Genomic DNA, 21,118 nt, shown 5'->3' on the forward strand with positions numbered 1-21,118 from the left:
TGCGGTAGGGGAATGGGAGGTTGGATGGATGGAGACATGTTGGCTGGGTTGCGGTAGGGGAATGGGAGGTTGGATGGATGGAGACATGTTGGCTGGTTGGGGAATGGGAGGTTGGATGGATGGAGACATGTTGGCTGGGTTGCGGTGGGGGAATGGGAGGTTGGGTGGATGGAGACCTGTTGGCTGGGTGGCGGTAGGGGAATGGGAGGTTGGATGGATGGAGACATGTTGGCTGGGTGGCGGTAGGGGAATGGGAGGTTGGATGGATGGAGACATGTTGGCTGGGTTGCGGTAGGGGAATGGGAGGTTGGATGGATGGATGGATGGATGGAGACATGTTGGCTGGGTTGCGGTAGGGGAATGGGAGGTTGGATGGATGGAGACATGTTGGCTGGGTTGCGGTAGGGGAATGGGAGGTTGGATGGATGGAAACATGTTGGCTGGGTTGCGGTAGGGGAATGGGAGGTTGGATTGATGGAGACATGCTGGCTGGGTGGCGGTAGGGGAATGAGATGTTGGATGGATGGAGACATGTTGGCTGGGTGGCGGTAGGGGAATGGGAGGTTGGGTGATGGAGACATGTTGGCTGGGTTGCGGTAGGGGAATGGGAGGTTGGATGGATGGAGACATGTTGGCTGGGTTGCGGTAGGGGACTGGAAGGTTGGATGGATGGAGACATGTTGGCTGGGTTGCGGTAGGGGAATGGGAGGTTGGATTGATGGAGACATGTTGGCTGGGTGGCGGTAGGGGAATGAGATGTTGGATGGATGGAGACATTTGGCTGGGTGGCGGTAGGGGAATGGGAGGTTGGATGGATAGAGACACGTTGACTGGGTTGCGGTAGGGGAATGGGAGGTTGGATGGATGGAGACATGTTGGCTGGGTGGCGGTAGGGGAATGGAAGGTTGGATGGATGGAGACATGTTGGCTGGGTTGCGGTAAGGGAATGGGAGGTTGGATGGATGGAGACATGTTGGCTGGGTTGCGGTAGGGGAATGGGAGGTTGGATGGAGACAAGTTGGCTGGGTTGCGGTAGGGGAGGTTGGAAGGATGGAGACATGTTGGCTGGGTGGCGGTAGGGGAGGTTGGATGGATGGAGACATGTTGGCTGGGTGGCGGTAGGGGAGGTTGGATAGATGGAGACATGTTGGCTGGGTTGCGGTAGGGGAATGGGAGGTTGGACGGATGGAGACATGTTGGCTGGGTTGCAGTAGGGGAATGGGAGGATGGAGGGATGGAGACATGTTGGCTGGGTGGGGGAATGGGAGGTTTTATGGATGGAGACATGTTGGCTGGGTTGCGGTAGGGGAATGGGAGGTTGGGCGGATGGAGACATGTTGGCTGGGTTGCAGTAGGGGAATGGGAGGATGGAGGGATGGAGACATGTTGGCTGGGTTGCGGTAGGGGAATGGGAGGTTGGATGGATGGATGGATGGAGAGATGTTGGCTGGGTTGCGGTAGGGGAATGGGAGGTTGGATGGATGGAGACATGTTGGCTGGGTTGCGGTAGGGGAATGTGAGGTTGGATGGATGGAGACATGTTGGCTGGGTTGCGGTAGGGGAATGGGAGGTTGGATGGATGGAGACATGTTGGCTGGGTTGCGGTAGGGGAATGGGAGGTTGGATGGATGGAGACATGTTGGCTGGTTGGGGAATGGGAGGTTGGATGGATGGAGACATGTTGGCTGGGTTGCGGTAGGGGAATGGGAGGTTGGATGGATGGAGACATGTTGGCTGGGTTGCGGTGGGGGAATGGGAGGTTGGGTGGATGGAGACCTGTTGGCTGGGTGGCGGTAGGGGAATGGGAGGTTGGATGGAGACATGTTGGCTGGGTTGCGGTAGGGGAGGTTGGAAGGATGGAGACATGTTGGCTGGGTGGCGGTAGGGGAGGTTGGATGGATGGAGACATGTTGGCTGGGTTGCGGTAGGGGAATGGGAGGTTGGATGGATGGAGACATGTTGGCTGGGTTGCGGTAGGGGAATGGGAGGTTAGATGGATGGAGACATGTTGGCTGGGTTGCGGTAGGGGAATGAGAGGTTGGATGGATGGAGACATGTTGGCTGGGTTGCGGTAGGGGAGGTTGGATGGATGGAGACATGTTGGCTGGGTGGCGGTAGGGGAGGTTGGATGGATGGAGACATGTTGGCTGGGTGGCGGTAGGGGAGGTTGGATGGATGGAGACATGTTGGCTGGGTGGCGGTAGGGGAGGTTGGATGGATGGAGACATGTTGGCTGGGTGGGGGAATGGGATGGGAAGTTGGATGGAGACATGTTGGCTCCATCCCCCAACAAAAAACAAGAAAACAAATAAAAACTATTTTTTATTTTTTAAACATTTTTTTTATATCTATTGACTTTCAATGTTACCCAGAAATGATTTGATATTGATATCTTTAAATGCAATGTATCCACTTTGTATTTTTAAACTGTCAAATAAATCCATCAATCTAGTCACACTGCAGACTCTGGGTCAAATGCCAAACAGATTCGAACTACCTGCCATGCCAGTCAGGTTAATCACGTGCACCTAGTTACCTTCAGCAATACAGTCGAACTGTGTGATTTCAGTAGTACAATGCTTGTTGAGTCAGTTCGTTACCTTCAGTGTTCTGTAGAATGCGTTCCACCAGGACGGGGTACTTTGTGATCCGCTGAGTCACCAACAGGATGCATTCTGGTACTCCTAACCTCCGAACGACGGACAACCGACCGATTTTCATTATCAAGTTCTGGAACTTTTTGTTGTTCTGTAGCTGTTCCTTGTAGAGACTGACAGCGTCAGCGTGGTGACTACAGAACACGCCGTAACTCTCCTTCATCCTCTCCCCCATCTCACCTGAAAACTAGAAAACAACATGATCGTCAGGTAAACAACCTTCTGACGAGGTAAACAACATGTTTATCAGGTGTGACAAAGGGAAAGTTTAGAGAGTCATGATTTCCTTGTTTTCTCAAAGCAACCATTCATGCTGGTGAGGACAGTGGCACACCACCACCCTGTCATAACACAGTCCTCCTGAGGGGTTAGCTAGCTGAACATACACACACAGAGACACACACACACACACGCTACCTGGTTGATGAGTATATCTCCCAGCTGTGTGACAGTGTGGTGGTTGTGTCCGTCCCGGCCGTCCCTGAGACACCACAGGAAGTGTTGGTGGATGTGCAGCAGGCTGTCGATCTGATGTAAGAATAAGGGAACGATTACACACATCGATTGGTTTTAAGAAGGAGATCAAATATATGTGATTAAAGGAAAGAGAGACTACAGTCCACACACTGAACTATACTCCCGTGTGGTTTATTCAAACTACTTTTCAACTCCTTAGGAGTCAGAAATGGAGATACCTGAGGGAACATCCTCTCAAGCCTAGTATCCTCCATATGTAGGCTGTGTCTCAGCTCATACTGGTAAACACTCAGCAGCAGCTTCAGGGTCCGCACATGATGCACCTCTGTCTGGATCAACTCTGAGGGGGACAGTGTCTTTACATTATCACTCCTGTTACACAGTTGAAGTCGGAAGTCTACATACACCTTAGCCAAATACATAAAAACTCAGTTTTTCACAATTCCTAACATTTGTGGTAAAAATCCCCTGTCTTAGGTCAGTTAGGATCACCACTTAATTTTAAGAATGTGAAATGTCAGAATAATAGTTGAGAGAATGATTTCAGCTTTTATTTCTTTCATCACATTCCCAGTGGGTCAGAAGTTTACATACACTCAATTAGTATTTGGTAGCATTGCCTTTACATTGTTTAACTTGGGTCAAACATTTCAGGTACAGTGCCTTGCGAAAGTATTCGGCCCACTTGAACTTTGCGACCTTTTGCCACATTTCAGGCTTCAAACATAAAGATATAAAACTGTATTTTTTTGTGAAGAATCAACAACAAGTGGGACACAATCATGAAGTGGAACGACATTTATTGGATATTTCAAACTTTTTTAACAAATCAAAAACTGAAAAATTGGGCGTGCAAAATTATTCAGCCCCCTTAAGTTAATACTTTGTAGCGCCACCTTTTGCTGCGATTACAGCTGTAAGTCACTTGGGGTATGTCTCTATCAGTTTTGCACATCGAGAGACTGACATTTTTTCCCATTCCTCCTTGCAAAACAGCTCGAGCTCAGTGAGGTTGGATGGAGAGCTTTTTGTGAACAGCAGTTTTCAGTTCTTTCCACAGATTCTCGATTGGATTCAGGTCTGGACTTTGACTTGGCCATTCTAACACCTGGATATGTTTATTTTTGAACCATTCCATTGTAGATTTTGCTTTATGTTTTGGATCATTGTCTTGTTGGAAGACAAATCTCCGTCCCAGTCTCAGGTCTTTTGCAGACTCCATCAGGTTTTCTTCCAGAATGGTCCTGTATTTGGCTCCATCCATCTTCCCATCAATTTTAACCATCTTCCCTGTCCCTGCTGAAGAAAAGCAGGCCCAAACCATGATGCTGCCACCACCATGTTTGACAGTGGGGATGGTGTGTTCAGGGTGATGAGCTGTGTTGCTTTTACGCCAAACATAACGTTTTGCATTGTTGCCAAAAAGTTCAATTTTGGTTTCATCTGACCAGAGCACCTTCTTCCACATGTTTGGTGTGTCTCCCAGGTGGCTTGTGGCAAACTTTAAAATACACTTTTTATGGATATCTTTAAGAAATGGCTTTCTTCTTGCGACTCTTCCATAAAGGCCAGATTTGTGCAATATACGACTGATTGTTGTCCTATGGACAGAGTCTCCCACCTCAGCTGTAGATCTCTGCAGTTCATCCAGAGTGATCATGGGCCTCTTGGCTGCATCTCTGATCAGTCTTCTCCTTGTATGAGCTGAAAGTTTAGAGGGACGGCCAGGTCTTGGTAGATTTGCAGTGGTCTGATACTCCTTCCATTTCAATATTATCGCTTGCACAGTGCTCCTTGGGATGTTTAAAGCTTGGGAAATATTTTTGTATCCAAATCCGGCTTTAAACTTCTTCACAACAGTATCTCGGACCTGCCTGGTGTGTTCCTTGTTCTTCATGATGCTCTCTGCACTTTTAACGGACCTCTGAGACTATCACAGTGCAGGTGCATTTATACGGAGACTTGATTACACACAGGTGGATTGTATTTATCATCATTAGTCATTTAGGTTAGCATTGGATCATTCAGAGATCCTCACTGAACTTCTGGAGAGAGTTTGCTGCACTGAAAGTAAAGGGGCTGAATAATTTTGTACGCCCAATTTTTCAGTTTTTGATTTGTTAAAAAAGTTTGAAATATCCAATAAATGTTTTACAGTTTTATATCTTTATGTTTGAAGCCTGAAATGTGGCAAAAGGTCGCAAAGTTCAAGGGGGCCGAATACTTTCGCAAGGCACTGTAGCCTTCCACAAGCTTCCCACAATAAGTTGGATGAATTGTGGCCCATTCCTCCTGACAGAGCTGGTGTAACTGAGTCAGGTTTGTAGGCCTCCATGCCCGTACACTCTTTTTCAGTTCTGCCCACAAATTTTCTATGGGATTGAGGTCAGGGCTTTGTGATGGCCACTCCAATACCTTGACTTTGTTGTCCTTAAGCCATTTTGCCACAACTTTGGAAGTATGCTTGGGGTCATTGTCCATTTGGAAGACCCATTTGCGGCCAAGCTTTAACTTCCTGACTGATGTCTTGAGATGTCGCTTTAATATATCCACATAATTGTCTTTCCTCATGATGCCATCTATTTTGTGAAGTGCACCAGTCCCTCCTGCAGCAAAGCACCCCCACAACATGATGCTGCCACCCCCGTCCCGTGATTCACAGTTGGGATGGTGTTCTTCGGCTTACAAGCCACCCCCTTTTTCCTCCAAACATAACGATGGTCATTATGGCCAAACAGTTCTATTTTTGTTTCATCAGACCAGAGGACATTTCTCCAAAAAGTAAGTGCAGTTGCTAACCGTAGTCTGTCTTTTTTTATGACAGTTTTGGAGCAGTTGCTCCCAAGGATGAACCATACTTGTGGAGGTCTACAATTATTTTTCTTGGTTTTTCTTTTTCTTCTTATTTTTTCTTGGATGATTTCTTTTGATTTTCCATTGATGTCAAGCAGAGAGGCACTGAGTTTAAAGGTAGGCCTTGAAATACATCCACAGGTACACCTTGAATTGACTGAAATTATGTCAATTAGCCTATCAGAAGCTTCTAAAGCCATGACATAATTTTCTGGAATTTTCCAAGCTGTTTAAAGGCATAGTCAACTTAGTGTAAGTAAACATCAAAGCTGTGATGCATCTTGGGACTGACTGATCTAGAAATATTATTGAGTAGTTACTTGATGATTTGTAGATCAGTCAGTCTCAACTCGTCTTTTAAGTTGGCTACAATGTCGAAGGTGCCCATTATCAGCATAATTGTAGTAGTCATTATCCTCAGTCTCATCACCCTCCACACAGGCCTTTTGCAGATAACATCATCCACCCTCATATCCAGCTCCAGTACTGTATGTTCTTACCGTAGATGACATCTTGCCTCTTTACAGCGTCTTGGTGGAGGCTGTTTATGTGCTGCTGGTCCACAGCAACACTCCAGGACTCTCCCTCCAAGTCCTGAGCATCAGCCTCCAGCTCCGCTCGTAGGGCAGAGTAGTGGCCATCTATACACACCCAATAACACACACAGCCTTAATAACACTTGGTCATCTGTTGGGCATCAACAATGAAATGGGTGACGGCCATATTGGAATGAAGGTGGTTTGGTTGACCACACCCACTTGATTTGAGACCTGGAGACTTGCATTAGCTCTCCAAAGTAATGCCTAGGCTCTAGCTCAGATTCCCCTATTATTACAGCAAGCAACCAGGTGACGTACCTTCCAAGTTGATGGTGTCTGTGGAGGACGTGGAGAGGGACACCGAGTCCTCAGGAGGAGGAGCAGGCCGGGGAGACAGTCCTCTGACAGCATCCAGGTCATCCATGTGTTATCTGGAGGTTAAAGGTCAGGATGGGACTACGGTGTTAGCAGTGGAGTTCATGTGGCGGAAACGCAGAAAGAAAAGAAAGAAAGAAAAAGAAAGAAGAGAGCAAAAGAAAGAAAGAGAAAAAAGAGAGAGAGATTATTTAAATGCTAACTTGTAAAGCTATTGAGTAGAAACATGGCCAGGTCACAATTCCACTGTCCTGGCAGTCTGGTTTCATGTAAAGACACAGTTTAATTTTTTTGTGGCCTGCTGTAAATTTGACATGTTTAGACATATTTACATTAACATAATATTCAGAAGGGCAGTCGATCGGAATACAGAGAGATCGACTCACCTTGGTCGTGTGAAACTTGTTTCTACTGTTGATTTCTTGGAACGATCAAAAGCCTGTGTACAAAACCACCCGACAGGAAGAGAGGATCAGATGGTGTTGAATCCTGACAGACGGTTTTATGTCACAGAACAGAAAGAAAGGCAGTGGTGTGAAAACTAAAAAGGTAAATAAGAGAAAACTGGTTTGACAGACTGACGGCACGAGAGGCTTACAGATGAGACACATGACAGGAGAGAGAGCGAGAGAGCGAGAGAGCGAGAGAGAGAGCGAGTGAGAGAGCGAGAGAGAGAGAGAGCGAGAGCGATAGTGAGAGCGAGAGTGAGAGCGAGAGAGTGAGAGAAAGAGAGCGCGAGAGAGAGCGAGTGAGAGAGCGAGAGAGAGAGTGAGAGAAAGAGAGAGAAAGAGAGAGAAAGAGAGAGAAAGAGAGCGAGAGCGAGTGAGAGAGCGAGAGAGCGAGAGAAAGAGAGAGAGAGCGCGAGAGAGAGCGAGTGAGAGAGCGAGAGAGAGAGTGAGAGAAAGAGAGAGAAAGAGAGAGAAAGAGAGAGAAAGAGAGCGAGAGCGAGTGAGAGAGCGAGAGAGCGAGAGAAAGAGAGAGAGAGCGAGAGAAAGAGAGAGAGAGCGAGAGAGAGCGAGCGAGAAAGAGAGCGAGAAAGAGAGCGAGAAAGAGAGCGAGAAAATGAGCATTCGCACAAGACATAGCAGGACATAGGAAAAATACTTCTACTAACTTTGGATATTGTGCACTGTCCCTGTCAACTAAATTGCAAGAAATGAAATAAACTTAATGAAGCCTTCATAAACACTTTTTTAAGACTTACATAGATGTTTCATAAACAAATGTCGTACATCAAATATGTGGTAGAAAGATCATATTCATTTATTTTTTTTTGTGCATTTTTTGCATTTTCCACCAAAAAACTTAAGATGTCAAGAAATCTGCAGAAAGAACTGGCTGTCAGCTATGACATCACACCTGGACTTTGAACAAATATATTTTGGGTTATTGAACTACAGTAGATGAAGTGGATGTACATCCGGTAACAGAATTACACCATGGGTCCGTGATCTGTACTACACAAAAAATGCATAATGATGGATATTAATATTATTCTCATCAAGGTGACGTTTCCTGAAAAGGTACACAAAAAAAAGGTAGAAATATGCAATATCCTTTTTTTTTTTTTTTTTTTGCATATTTGGGTATTATTCTACACACGGGCTATTTTTCTAATGAACTCGGCCCCCAAACAAGACCACATTTGGTTGGTCCAGACCAGACCAGAACCAATCAATCATAGACGTTTATGTTTCACAAGATAGGACAGGACATCACAGAAGAGTTCAGTACAGTATACTGTACTCTAGTGTGCTCTACAGTAATGTAGAGAAAAGTAACCCACTTGCTATATGTCTGTGTGTGTGTGTGTGTGTGTGTGTGTATGTGTGTGTGTGTGTGTGTGTGTGTAATACACAGCTGGGTAATAAAGACAGAGTCCCGATAACAGGTGAGCCAGAGGTTAAGTACCCAGACAGACACGGTTACTTCCTGCAGTACAGTACATCAAGAAACAATTAGCCTTGTAAATAGCAGATTGATTACCGCTGTGCTATCTGTGCAGCGAACCATTCACGTAAACGTCTGTCAGACAGATCACTAAGGCTGCAAGGCTAAGAAACAACACTGTGCTCTGTCAGACAGATCACTAAGGCTGCGAGGCTAAGAAACAACACTGTGCTCTGTCAGACAGATCACTAAGGCTGCAAGGCTAAGAAACAACACTGTGCTCTATCAGACAGATCACTAAGGCTGCGAGGCTAAGAAACAACACTGTGCTCTGTCAGACAGATCACTAAGGCTGCAAGGCTAAGAAACAACACTGTGCTCTGTCAGACAGATCACTAAGGCTGCGAGGCTAAGAAACAACACTGTGCTCTGTCAGACAGATCACTAAGGCTGTGAGGCTAAGAAACAACACTGTGCTCTGTCAGACAGATCACTAAGGCTGCGAGGCTAAGAAACAACACTGTGCTCTGTCAGACAGATCACTAAGGCTGCGAGGCTAAGAAACAACACTGTGCTCTGTCAGACAGATCACTAAGGCTGCGAGGCTAAGAAACAACACTGTGCTCTGTCAGACAGATCACTAAGGCTGCGAGGCTAAGAAACAACACTGTGCTCTGTCAGACAGATCACTAAGGCTGCGAGGCTAAGAAACAACACTGTGCTCTGTCAGACAGATCACTAAGGCTGTGAGGCTAAGAAACAACACTGTGCTCTGTCAGACAGATCACTAAGGCTGCAAGGCTAAGAAACAACACTGTGCTCTGTCAGACAGATCACTAAGGCTGCGAGGCTAAGAAACAACACTGTGCTCTGTCAGACAGATCACTAAGGCTGCGAGGCTAAGAAACAACACTGTGCTCTGTCAGACAGATCACTAAGGCTGCAAGGCTAAGAAACAACACTGTGCTCTGTCAGACAGATCACTAAGGCTGCGAGGCTAAGAAACAACACTGTGCTCTGTCAGACAGATCACTAAGGCTGTGAGGCTAAGAAACAACACTGTGCTCTGTCAGACAGATCACTAAGGCTGCGAGGCTAAGAAACAACACTGTGCTCTGTCAGACAGATCACTAAGGCTGTGAGGCTAAGAAACAACACTGTGCTCTGTCAGACAGATCACTAAGGCTGCAAGGCTAAGAAACAACACTGTGCTCTGTCAGACAGATCACTAAGGCTGCGAGGCTAAGAAGCAACACTGTGCTCTGTCAGACAGATCACTAAGGCTGCGAGGCTAAGAAACAACACTGTGCTCTGTCAGACAGATCACTAAGGCTGCAAGGCTAAGAAACAACACTGTGCTCTGTCAGACAGATCACTAAGGCTGCGAGGCTAAGAAACAACACTGTGCTCTGTCAGACAGATCACTAAGGCTGTGAGGCTAAGAAACAACACTGTGCTCTGTCAGACAGATCACTAAGGCTGCGAGGCTAAGAAACAACACTGTGCTCTGTCAGACAGATCACTAAGGCTGCGAGGCTAAGAAACAACACTGTGCTCTGTCAGACAGATCACTAAGGCTGCAAGGCTAAGAAACAACAATGTGCTCTGTCAGACAGATCACTAAGGCTGCGAGGCTAAGAAACAACACTGTGCTCTGTCAGACAGATCACTAAGACTGCGAGGCTAAGAAACAACACTGTGCTCTGTCAGACAGATCACTAAGGCTGCAAGGCTAAGAAACAACACTGTGCTCTATCAGACAGATCACTAAGGCTGCGAGGCTAAGAAACAACACTGTGCTCTATCAGACAGATCACTAAGGCTGCAAGGCTAAGAAACAACACTGTGCTCTATCAGACAGATCACTAAGGCTGCGAGGCTAAGAAACAACACTGCTCTATCAGACAGATCACTAAGGCTGCGAGGCTAAGAAACAACACTGCTCTGTCAGACAGATCACTAAGGCTGCGAGGCTAAGAAACAACACTGTGCTCTGTCAGACAGATCACTAAGGCTGCGAGGCTAAGAAACAACACTGTGCTCTGTCAGACAGATCACTAAGGCTGCGAGGCTAAGAAACAACACTGTGCTCTGTCAGACAGATCACTAAGGCTGTGAGGCTAAGAAACAACACTGTGCTCTGTCAGACAGATCACTAAGGCTGTGAGGCTAAGAAACAACACTGTGCTCTGTCAGACAGATCACTAAGGCTGTGAGGCTAAGAAACAACACTGTGCTCTGTCAGACAGATCACTAAGGCTGTGAGGCTAAGAAACAACACTGTGCTCTGTCAGACAGATCACTAAGGCTGTGAGGCTAAGAAACAACACTGTGCTCTGTCAGACAGATCACTAAGGCTGTGAGGCTAAGAAACAACACTGTGCTCTGTCAGACAGATCACTAAGGCTGTGAGGCTAAGAAACAACACTGTGCTCTGTCAGACAGATCACTAAGGCTGTGAGGCTAAGAAACAACACTGTGCTCTGTCAGACAGATCACTAAGGCTGTGAGGCTAAGAAACAACACTGCTCTGTCAGACAGATCACTAAGGCTGCGAGGCTAAGAAACAACACTGTGCTCTGTCAGACAGATCACTAAGGCTGCGAGGCTAAGAAACAACACTGTGCTCTGTCAGATAGATCACTAGCGCTGCGAGGCTAAGAAACAACACTGTGCTCTGTCAGACAGATCACTAAGGCTGCAAGGCTAAGAAACAACACTGTGCTCTATCAGACAGATCACTAAGGCTGCGAGGCTAAGAAACAACACTGTGCTCTATCAGACAGATCACTAAGGCTGCGAGGCTAAGAAACAACACTGTGCTCTGTCAGACAGATCACTAAGGCTGCGCGGCTAAGAAACAACACTGCTCTGTCAGACAGATCACTAAGGCTGCGAGGCTAAGAAACAACACTGTGCTCTGTCAGACAGATCACTAAGGCTGCGAGGCTAAGAAACAACACTGTGCTCTGTCAGATAGATCACTAGCGCTGCGAGGCTAAGAAACAACACTGTGCTCTGTCAGACAGATCACTAAGGCTGCGAGGCTAAGAAACAACACTGCTCTGTCAGACAGATCACTAAGGCTGCGAGGCTAAGAAACAACACTGTGCTCTGTCAGACAGATCACTAAGGCTGCGAGGCTAAGAAACAACACTGTGCTCTGTCAGATAGATCACTAGCGCTGCGAGGCTAAGAAACAACACTGTGCTCTGTCAGACAGATCACTAAGGCTGCGAGGCTAAGAAACAACACTGCTCTGTCAGACAGATCACTAAGGCTGCGAGGCTAAGAAACAACACTGTGCTCTATCAGACAGATCACTAAGGCTGCGAGGCTAAGAAACAACACTGTGCTCTATCAGACAGATCACTAAGGCTGCGAGGCTAAGAAACAACACTGCTCTGTCAGATAGATCACTAAGGCTGAGAGGCTAAAACAACACGTGTTCTGCCAGACCTGTATGTCATGCTCCACACCTACTCCCAGTCCTCTCCTCCCTGTTCCTCCCCTCCTACCCTGTCCTCCCAGGCCCTATTCCCTATATATAGTGCACAGGGTAGGAAGGGAGGAACAGGGAGGGGGAGACTGGGAGAAGATGTGGAGCATGAAATACAGGTTAGCCCCTTTTGTGTTAGTCAGAACAAGAACTAGACGAGCAAGTCAGCCAAGGATCCCAGCGGCGTGTGGCAGCTCATGTTTTTTTAAATTCTACTAAGTCAGTCCCCACCACTATATTGTATTATCAACCTGTCATGCCAGAGCCTGCAGTGAAGTAGTGGTAGAAACAAGTGGATAAACACGGATCACTGTTTGCAGTGACTAATGTGCCCTGCATTCTTCTTTTTGTTAATTTAACCTTTACTGAGTCATGCTGACACCAAGGCCTTTTTGTTCATTTAACCTTTACTAAGTCAGGGACTCATGCTGACACCAAGGCCTTTTTTTTTTTTTAAACAGACGAGCCCTGCATGAACAGCAATACAACATCAATTACACTAAACATTAAAACAAAACACAAATCACATGAAACATTCTTCAGTAAAATGTCCTCTAGCATCCACCTTTAAGGAGATGTGGAGATCATTTTACACGAGAAGCGCAAAACAACTAAAAGCGCTGACCAGAGCCACTTTCACCAGGGCAACTTCCAGATCTAATAGGGAGGGAACTTCCCACTGCCGACCAGAGCCACTTTCACCAGGGCAACTTCCAGATCTATTAGGGAGGGAACTTCCCACTGCCGACCAGAGCCACTTTCACCAGGGCAACTTCCAGATCTATTAGGGAGGGAACTTCCCACTGCCGACCAGAGCCACTTTCACCAGGGCAACTTCCAGATCTATTAGGGAGGGAACTTCCCACTGCCGACCAGAGCCACTTTCACCAGGGCAACTTCCAGATCTATTAGGGAGGGAACTTCCCACTGCCGACCAGAGCCACTTTCACCAGGGCAACTTCCAGATCTATTAGGGAGGGAACTTCCCACTGCCGACCAGAGCCACTTTCACCAGGGCAACTTCCAGATCTATTAGGGAGGGAACTTCCCACTGCCGACCAGAGCCACTTTCACCAGGGCAACTTCCAGATCTATTAGGGAGGGAACTTCCCACTGCCGACCAGAGCCACTTTCACCAGGGCAACTTCCAGATCTATTAGGGAGGGAACTTCCCACTGCCGACCAGAGCCACTTTCACCAGGGCAACTTCCAGATCTAATAGGGAGGGAACTTCCCACTGCCGACCAGAGCCCACTTTCACCAGGGCAACTTCCAGATCTGGTAGGGAAGGAACTTCCCACTGCCGACCAGAGCCCACTTTCACCAGGGCAACTTCCAGATCTGGTAGGGAGGGAACTTCCCACTGCCGAACAGAGCCCACTTTCACCAGGGCAACTTCCAGATCTGGTAGGGAGGGAACTTCCCACTGCCAAACAGAGCCAACTTTCAGAGATTAATTACAGTGACTCTAAGTCCGAATCTGAGATAGATTGTCTCCAGGCGGACAAAGATGACTCCGAAACACACAGAATACACTGATTAGATTGACCTAACTAGGTGAATGGATCTCTAGGGTTCGTCATCCCTGACTCCGGGTCTGGTATACGTCTGAAGGATAACAATAAAGTAAGGTAGGGCAGAAGTTTATGCAAGACGAGCGCAACGCATCAATACACGAGACTTCCGAGAGGGCCAGCCTACTTTCTGATACAAAATGCAAAGATGTATACTGAACCTGTCGTCCGTAATAAAGCGCAATGCGCTATGATGAACTGTATCCAATGGCTTCGATACGGTGCCAGATGCATTCATATAGATGACATCACCATAGTCTAAATAACCGGTAAGAATGTTGACTGAAAGATTGAAGCTCTGATAGAGCCTGGTCAGCTTGGGGGCAATGAAGGTAGATTCAAGCTCTGATGGAGCCTGGTCAGCTTGGGGGGGCAATGAAGGTATATTGAAGCTCTGATAGAGCCTGGTTAGCTTGGGGGGGCAATGAAGGTAGATTGAAGCTCTGATAGAGCCTGGTCAGCTTGGGGGGGCAATGAAGGTATATTGAAGCTCTGATAGAGCCTGGTTAGCTTGGGGGGGGCAATGAAGGTATATTGAAGCTCTGATAGAGCCTGGTTAGCTTGGGGGGGGCAATGAAGGTAGATTGAAGCTCTGATAGAGCCTGGTCAGCTTGGGGGGGCAATGAAGGTATATTGAAGCTCTGATAGAGCCTGGTTAGCTTGGGGGGGGGGCAATGAAGGTATATTGAAGCTCTGATAGAGCCTGGTCAGCTTGGGGGGGCAATGAAGGTAGATTGAAGCTCTGATAGAGCCTGGTCAGCTGGGGGGCGATGACATACAGCAAAGTGTCATGTGCACACAGGTGAAAGTTGTGTTTGTTTTTTTTACAGATAGACCAATATTGTTAATGTAAATAGTGAAAAGAACCGGGCCAACAATCGATACCTGTGGAACACCCTTCGTTATGTCCAAAAATGCTGATTTAACCCCATCAGGAAATACACACTGTGTTGGCCTGGTCCAGGGGAATTAACGAAAGCCTCTAAAAGCATTTTTCCACAAATGGTGTGTTAACATTCACACAAAATAAAGTAGTGTGTAAACAGTGTTTTTGTGTTTACCCTCACCTACAATAATGACTGCTTTTGATAACAGTCCGCACACTCCAATTAGTTAGTAAATGTTCAACATGCTCCCTTCATGCCCACATGGCAGGGGCCTTGACACACTGTTTACTGATTAACAGTAGCTAGCTACAGTATCTCTCCTTCTCCCTTCTGTTTCTTTCTATTGTTCCCTCTCTCACACTCTCTGTCTCTATCTCTTTCTCAGTCTCCTCTCTCTCTCTCCTTCTCTCCATCTCTCTCTGTCTCCTCTCTCTCTCTGTCTCCTCTCACTCTCTCCATCTCTCTCACACAGTCTCCTCTCTCTCTCACAGTCTCCTCTCTCTCGCACAGTCTCCTCTCTCTTGCTCTCTGTCTCCTCTCTCTCTCTCTCTCTGTCTCCTCTCTCTCTCTCTCACAGTCTCCTCTATCTCTCAGTCTCTCTCACAGTCTCTCTCTCTCTCTCTCTCTCGTAAACATTACACTCACAAAAGTTAAAGAATATAGACATTTCAAACGTTATATTATTGGTTATGTACAGTGTTGTAACAATGTGCAAGTAGTTGAAGTATGAAATGTTGTTTGTGTTTCACTGGTTGCTCTTTTCCGGCAACGGGCCACAAATCTTGCTGCTGTGATGGCACACTGCTGTATTTCACCAAACAGATACGGAAATTCATCAATGTTTGATTTGTTTTCAAATTCTTTGTGGGTCTGTGTAATCTGAGGGAAATATGTGTCTGTAATGTGGTCATACATTTGGCAGGAGGTGAGGAAGTGCAGCTCAGTTTCCACCTCATTTTGTGGGCAGTGTGCACATAGCCTGTCTTCTCTTGAGAGTCAGGACCGCCTACGGCAGCCTCCCTCAATAGCAAGGCTGTGCTCACTGAGTCTGTACATCAGTGGTGGTCTGTGCCATTTAAAATGAGGGAGGAAGATTTCTATTACAGCATATTGGATGACTGTCATTCATATTCCATTCACCCAGGTCAATGTAACATCGAGATGTTTAGGCTATGACATGATACTCAAATTTCCCTGTACCCATTATGAGGTTGCTACAACCTAGCCTACAGTATGAATGAAAGTTTACAGCGCAGGTGCACAGGTCGAGATAATGTTTTTGTAATAAAGTTGACAGACAGTGACACATTCGGTACCGCCTTGCACAAACTTGCCTTCATCTAGCTGATGTAGGGTGTAATCATTAGTCCAACAGTTGCAAACTAGAGTTTCTATTGGACAAATTCAGTTCCCCATTTATCCCTATTTCGTTCCATTTGCTTCTGTATAAGAAACGTTTTTCAATAGAATCGGCGGAATGAATACACCCCTGGTCACACGCAAACACAGTTCACTTTCATAGCAGACACGTACAAACAGCATGATCACTTAGATGGTTGGATAATTCCTTCTCACATCTACGCAACCTCCTCCTCTCACCTTTTCCCTTCGTTTGTGGACTTCAGTGCACAACACATCAGCTGTCTGTGATCAGGCGAAAATACCTTTCCAAGCCAAAGCTTCATATCATAATACTGTCACCATATTAGCTAACATCAAGGCAACATAGCTACTAGAACGCGTTAGTAAACCCGCTACAATCATGCAGTACAGTGTACAGTCAGCAAGCAGTTTCACCGGCAGGCCCCGGTGACAATAAATTAATAAAACCAAAAGGTTACCTTTACTTGTTAATGTTCCAGTGTTAGATAACCAAAGCCAGCTAGCTAACATGGCATTCCTCTCTGTTTGAGTAGGCTAAACTAGCAAGCTGCATTAGCAAGCTAAGTGAAAAAAAATCTGAAATCTCTCTCGCTTCAAACCTGTTCAACTATGGTCTTTCCCTCTCTTTGAGTCAACGACATTTTATACACTGCAGGGCTAGCTAGCTTATGCTTTCAGTACTAGATTTATTCTCTGATCCTTCGATTGGGTGGACATGTACCCAGAGGAGGACGGGAGTTAGCTGTCCTCCAGCTACACCATGGTGCTACCCTAGAGTGTTGTTGAGGCTACTGTAGACCTTCATTGCAGTGTGTTTTAATCAATGATTTGGTGACGTGAATATACTTAGTATAGTTTTATCTAAAAAGGACAACATTTGTAATGTTTCAGTTACATTTTTCTGAAATTAACTGAGGATGGTCCTCCCCTTCCTCCTCTGAGGAGCCTCCAATGCTGTACATAGTCAAGGATTTTGTTAATTTGGGTTCAGTCACAGTGGTCAGGTATTCTGCCACTGTGTACTCTCTGTTTAGGTCCAGATAGCATTCCAATTTGCTCCGTTTTTTGGTCGATTCCTTCCAGTTTCTCAAAAAGTTATCTTTTTGCTTTCTCATAATTTGTTTGGGTCTCATATGCGTTTCTATCCTGGGGACTCTGTGGGGTTTGTTTGTGAACAGAGCCCCAGAACCAGCTGGCTTAGAGGACACTTCTCTAGGTTCATATCTCTGTATGTGAGGGCTTTGTGGTGGAATGTGTTGGCATTTAACAGCTCTTTTCTGTATTTTGATAACTAGTGGCTATAGTCCTGATTCTGGTCTGTGTGCATTGTTTGGGGTTTTGCATTATACACACAGTATATTTCTGCAGGTCTCTCTCTCTTTGTATTCTTTATTTAATTTAACCTTTATTTAACTAGGCAAGTCAGTTAAGAACAAATTCTTATTTACAATGACGGCCTACCCCCGGCCAAACCCTCCCTTAACCCTGGGTCAATTGTGTGCCGCCCCTATGGGACTGCCGATCACGGCCGGTTGTGATACAGCCCGGGATCGAACCAGGGTCTGTAATGACGCCTCCAGCACAAGAGATGCAGTGCCTTAGATTGCTGCGCCACTCTCCCCCGGTCTCTCCCTCCCTTGGTCTCTTTCTGTGTGTGTGGACTGTGGCAGCGAATCCTCATGGTGAGAGTGTAAATCCTCAGGCTGGGGAAGAATGATGTGGGTGAATGATCTTGAGTGGCCCAGCCCAGCCCAGCTATCTAGGCCTAATTATAATCATGTGACCTGCTCCCATCAGGGGTTCTGCAGGGACAGACTGGGAAAACAGCCTCCCTGATGGCTGGCCTGGCCAGAGTTTTTACACACACACACACACACACACTTTCAAGTGCCATCTGAGAGGTGTCAGGTCTCCTAGCAAGGTCCACAATGATCATGAGACAGGACAGGCCATAATCCATGGAAACAGAGAGAATATATGGAATGTTACTGTTTTGTTAGAGAGAACACATTGACCTTGGGGCTCCTGAGTGGCGCAGCGGTCCAAGGCACTGCATCTCAGTGCTAGAGGCATCACTACAGAACCTGGTTCGAATCCAGGCAGCATCACTACCGGCCGTGATTGGGAGTCCCATAGGGCAGCGCACAACTGGCCCAGCACCGTTCGGGTTTGGCCGGGGGTAGGCCGTAATTGGAAATAAGAATATTTTCTTAACTGACTTGGCCTTAGTTAAATAAAGGTTCAATAAATACAAATAATTATAGGAGAGGAACAATGCGCAATATCTGTCTTTCTAATGTCATGTTCTGTACTGTATTCAACACAGAGGCAGGATCCAGCACAGTGACTGAACAGGTGTAAAACCTCTTCACCTACAGTGGGGCAAAAAAGTATTTAGTCAGCCACCAATTGTGCAAGTTCTCCCACTTAAAAAGATGAGAGAGGCCTATGACAGACAAAATGAGAAAAAAAATCCAGAAAATCATATTGTAGGATTTTTAATGAATTTATTTGCAAATTTTGGTGGAAAATAAGTATTTGCTCACCTACGAACAAGCAAGATTTCTGGCTCTCACAGACCTGTAACTTCTTCTTTAAGATTCTCCTCTGTCCTCCACTCGTTACCTGTATTAATGGCACCTGTTTGAACTTGTTATCGGTATAAAAGACACCTGTCCACAACCTCAAACAGTCACACTCCAAACTCCACTATGGCCAAGACCAACGAGCTGTCAAAGGACACCAGAAACAAAATTGTAGACCTGCACCAGGCTGGGAAGACTGAATCTGCAATAGGTAAGCAGCTTGGTTTGAAGAAATCAACTGTGGGAGCAATTATTAGGAAATGGAAGACATACAAGACCACTGATAATCTCCCTCAATCTGGGGCTCCACGCAAGATCTCACAAGAACGGTGAGCAAAAATCCCAGAACCACACGGGGGGGGGCCTAGTGAATGACCTGCAGAGAGCTGGGACCAAAGTAACAAAGCCTACCATCAGTAACACACTACGCCGCCAGGGACTCAAATCCTGCAGTGCCAGACGTGTCCCCCTGCTTAAGCCAGTACATGTCCAGGCCCGTCTGAAGTTTGCTAGAGAGCATTTGGATGATCCAGAAGAAGATTGGGAGAATGTCATATGGTCAGATGAAACCAAAATATAACTTTTTGGTAAAAACTCAACTTGTCGTGTTTGGAGGACAAAGAATGCTGAGTTGCATCCAAAGAACACAATACCTACTGTGAAGCATGGGGGTGGAAACATCATGCTTTGGGGCTGTTTTTCTGCGTAAAGGAAAGAATGAATGGGGCAATGTATCGTGAGATTTTGAGTGAAAACCTCCTTCCATCAGCTAGGATATTGAAGATGAAACGTGGCTGGGTCTTTCAGCATGACAATGATGCCAAACACACCGCCCGGTGTGTTTGGCCCCATAGAAAATCTTTGGAGGGAGTTGAAAGTCTGTGTTGCCCAGCAACAGCCCCAAAACATCACTGCTCTAGAGGAGATCTGCATGGAGGAATGGGCCAAAATACCAGCAACAGTGTGTGAAAACCTTGTGAAGACTTACAGAAAACGTTTGACCTCTGTCATTGCCAAAAAATGGTATATAACAAAGTATTGAGAAACTTGTTATTGACCAAATACTTATTTTCCACCATAATTTCCAAATAAATTCATAAAAAATCCTACAATGTGATTTTCTGGATTTTTTTTCTCATTTTGTCTGTCATAGTTGAAGTGTACCTATGATGAAAATTACAGGCCTCTCATCTTTTTAAGTGGGAGAACTTGCACAGTTGGTGGCTGACTAAATACTTACAGGAAATAGTCAGGAGTGTAAACAGCAGGTGTTCTGCTCAGTAGAGTATGTAGAGAAGTAGGTGTATGTTTACATCTAAGCTTTCTTGGAGAGACAACCGTATAAGTCTCAAATTGCAGTAAAGGTTGAATGTTGCGTTAAGGTTTGACATTTGTTTGTACAACGTATGTAAAGCATAGTTAGCAAAATACATGTGGAATTTTCGGAAAGTTAATGAGTTACAATTATAGCTATCAAATGCTTCCAATTTTATAACGTTTTTGTAGCACCTAGCTAACCGAACAACAATGTACTTTGCCAGTTTCACATACTGTAGGCTTTGTAACCTGGCCGGAGTACATCAACAATAAGTATGTCCTTTCCCTGTAAAAGATAAAACGACAAAAATACGCCATCAAACCGCTCGACCAATTCTTACCCCATTCTCGATCAACTCGAGCCCAACACGAGCGGTGGTAAAATAAAAATAAATAAAATAAGTTTACTTTGTATCTGCTGCTACGTAGTTCCAGTGGAAAGTGATACAATTGTATTGGCTACATACATTTCACTGTGGGAAGTAACACTTCCTATGCGACAAGTGATCCAACAACAAAAATGAAGCAATGAAAATTCCCGTCCAGCGTTGGATCAAGGAGCCAGGGGTGTAATCATTAGTCCAAACAGTTTTGCAACTAAGACGAGAGTTTCTATTGAATAAATTCAGGTAGGTCCCTCCCCGTTTCGTTCCGTTTGCTTCCGTTTAAGAATCGTTTTGTAACACAATCGGCGTAATGAATACGCTCCAGTATCAGTCCTTCTCTTAGCATTCTGGGAGACGTTGTTCGTTTATTTCATGAACGCAACACATTCCACAAATTAATTCTGCTAGACCTGTTACAGAGACACCCATTTCGCTGTATTTTTTTTTGTTTTACATTAATGTAGATAGGCATTGTTATTATATATATATATAAACCGTCTGTGATGTCAGTCACAGTCGCCCCTGAACAGGCAGTTAACCCACCGTTCCTAGGCCTTCATTGTAAATAAGAATTTGTTCTTAACTGACTTACCTAGTTAAATAAAGGTAAAATAAAAAAAATATTTAAAAATTATAATGGAATCCAGAGAGAACAAAACCTGTCCTCAAACATTTACATCAAAAGATGCAAAGTTA

General features: G+C 45.7%; 1 protein-coding gene across 6 annotated transcripts in view; it reads right to left on the reverse strand.

Annotated features, from left to right (window-relative positions):
- The window catches only part of LOC110530782 (rho guanine nucleotide exchange factor 18), a 49,309-nt gene extending 28,546 nt beyond the window's left edge, over window positions 1-20,763 (reverse strand). Inside the window, exons 1-7 of one of the 6 annotated variants that reach the window (XM_036986532.2) lie at window positions 20,378-20,763; window positions 7,288-7,340; window positions 6,845-6,982; window positions 6,488-6,628; window positions 3,353-3,474; window positions 3,075-3,185; window positions 2,601-2,844 (exon numbers count right to left, since the gene is read on the reverse strand). In XM_036986532.2, the coding sequence (XP_036842427.2) occupies window positions 2,601-2,844; window positions 3,075-3,185; window positions 3,353-3,474; window positions 6,488-6,628; window positions 6,845-6,950 (724 nt within the window). In that variant the 5' untranslated portion in view covers window positions 6,951-6,982; window positions 7,288-7,340; window positions 20,378-20,763. Of the gene's footprint in view, window positions 1-2,600; window positions 2,845-3,074; window positions 3,186-3,352; window positions 3,475-6,487; window positions 6,629-6,844; window positions 6,983-7,287; window positions 7,391-20,377 lie in introns of all 6 variants that reach the window. The other 5 variants (XM_036986533.2, XM_090182867.1, XM_090182866.1 and 2 more) reach the window with 5 other exon arrangements.
- Window positions 20,764-21,118: the final 355 nt, after the last annotated feature.

This window comes from Oncorhynchus mykiss, chromosome 8 (genome assembly GCF_057628025.1).
Source record: "Oncorhynchus mykiss isolate SJ-2025 chromosome 8, ASM5762802v1, whole genome shotgun sequence".
NCBI lineage: Eukaryota > Metazoa > Chordata > Actinopteri > Salmoniformes > Salmonidae > Oncorhynchus > Oncorhynchus mykiss.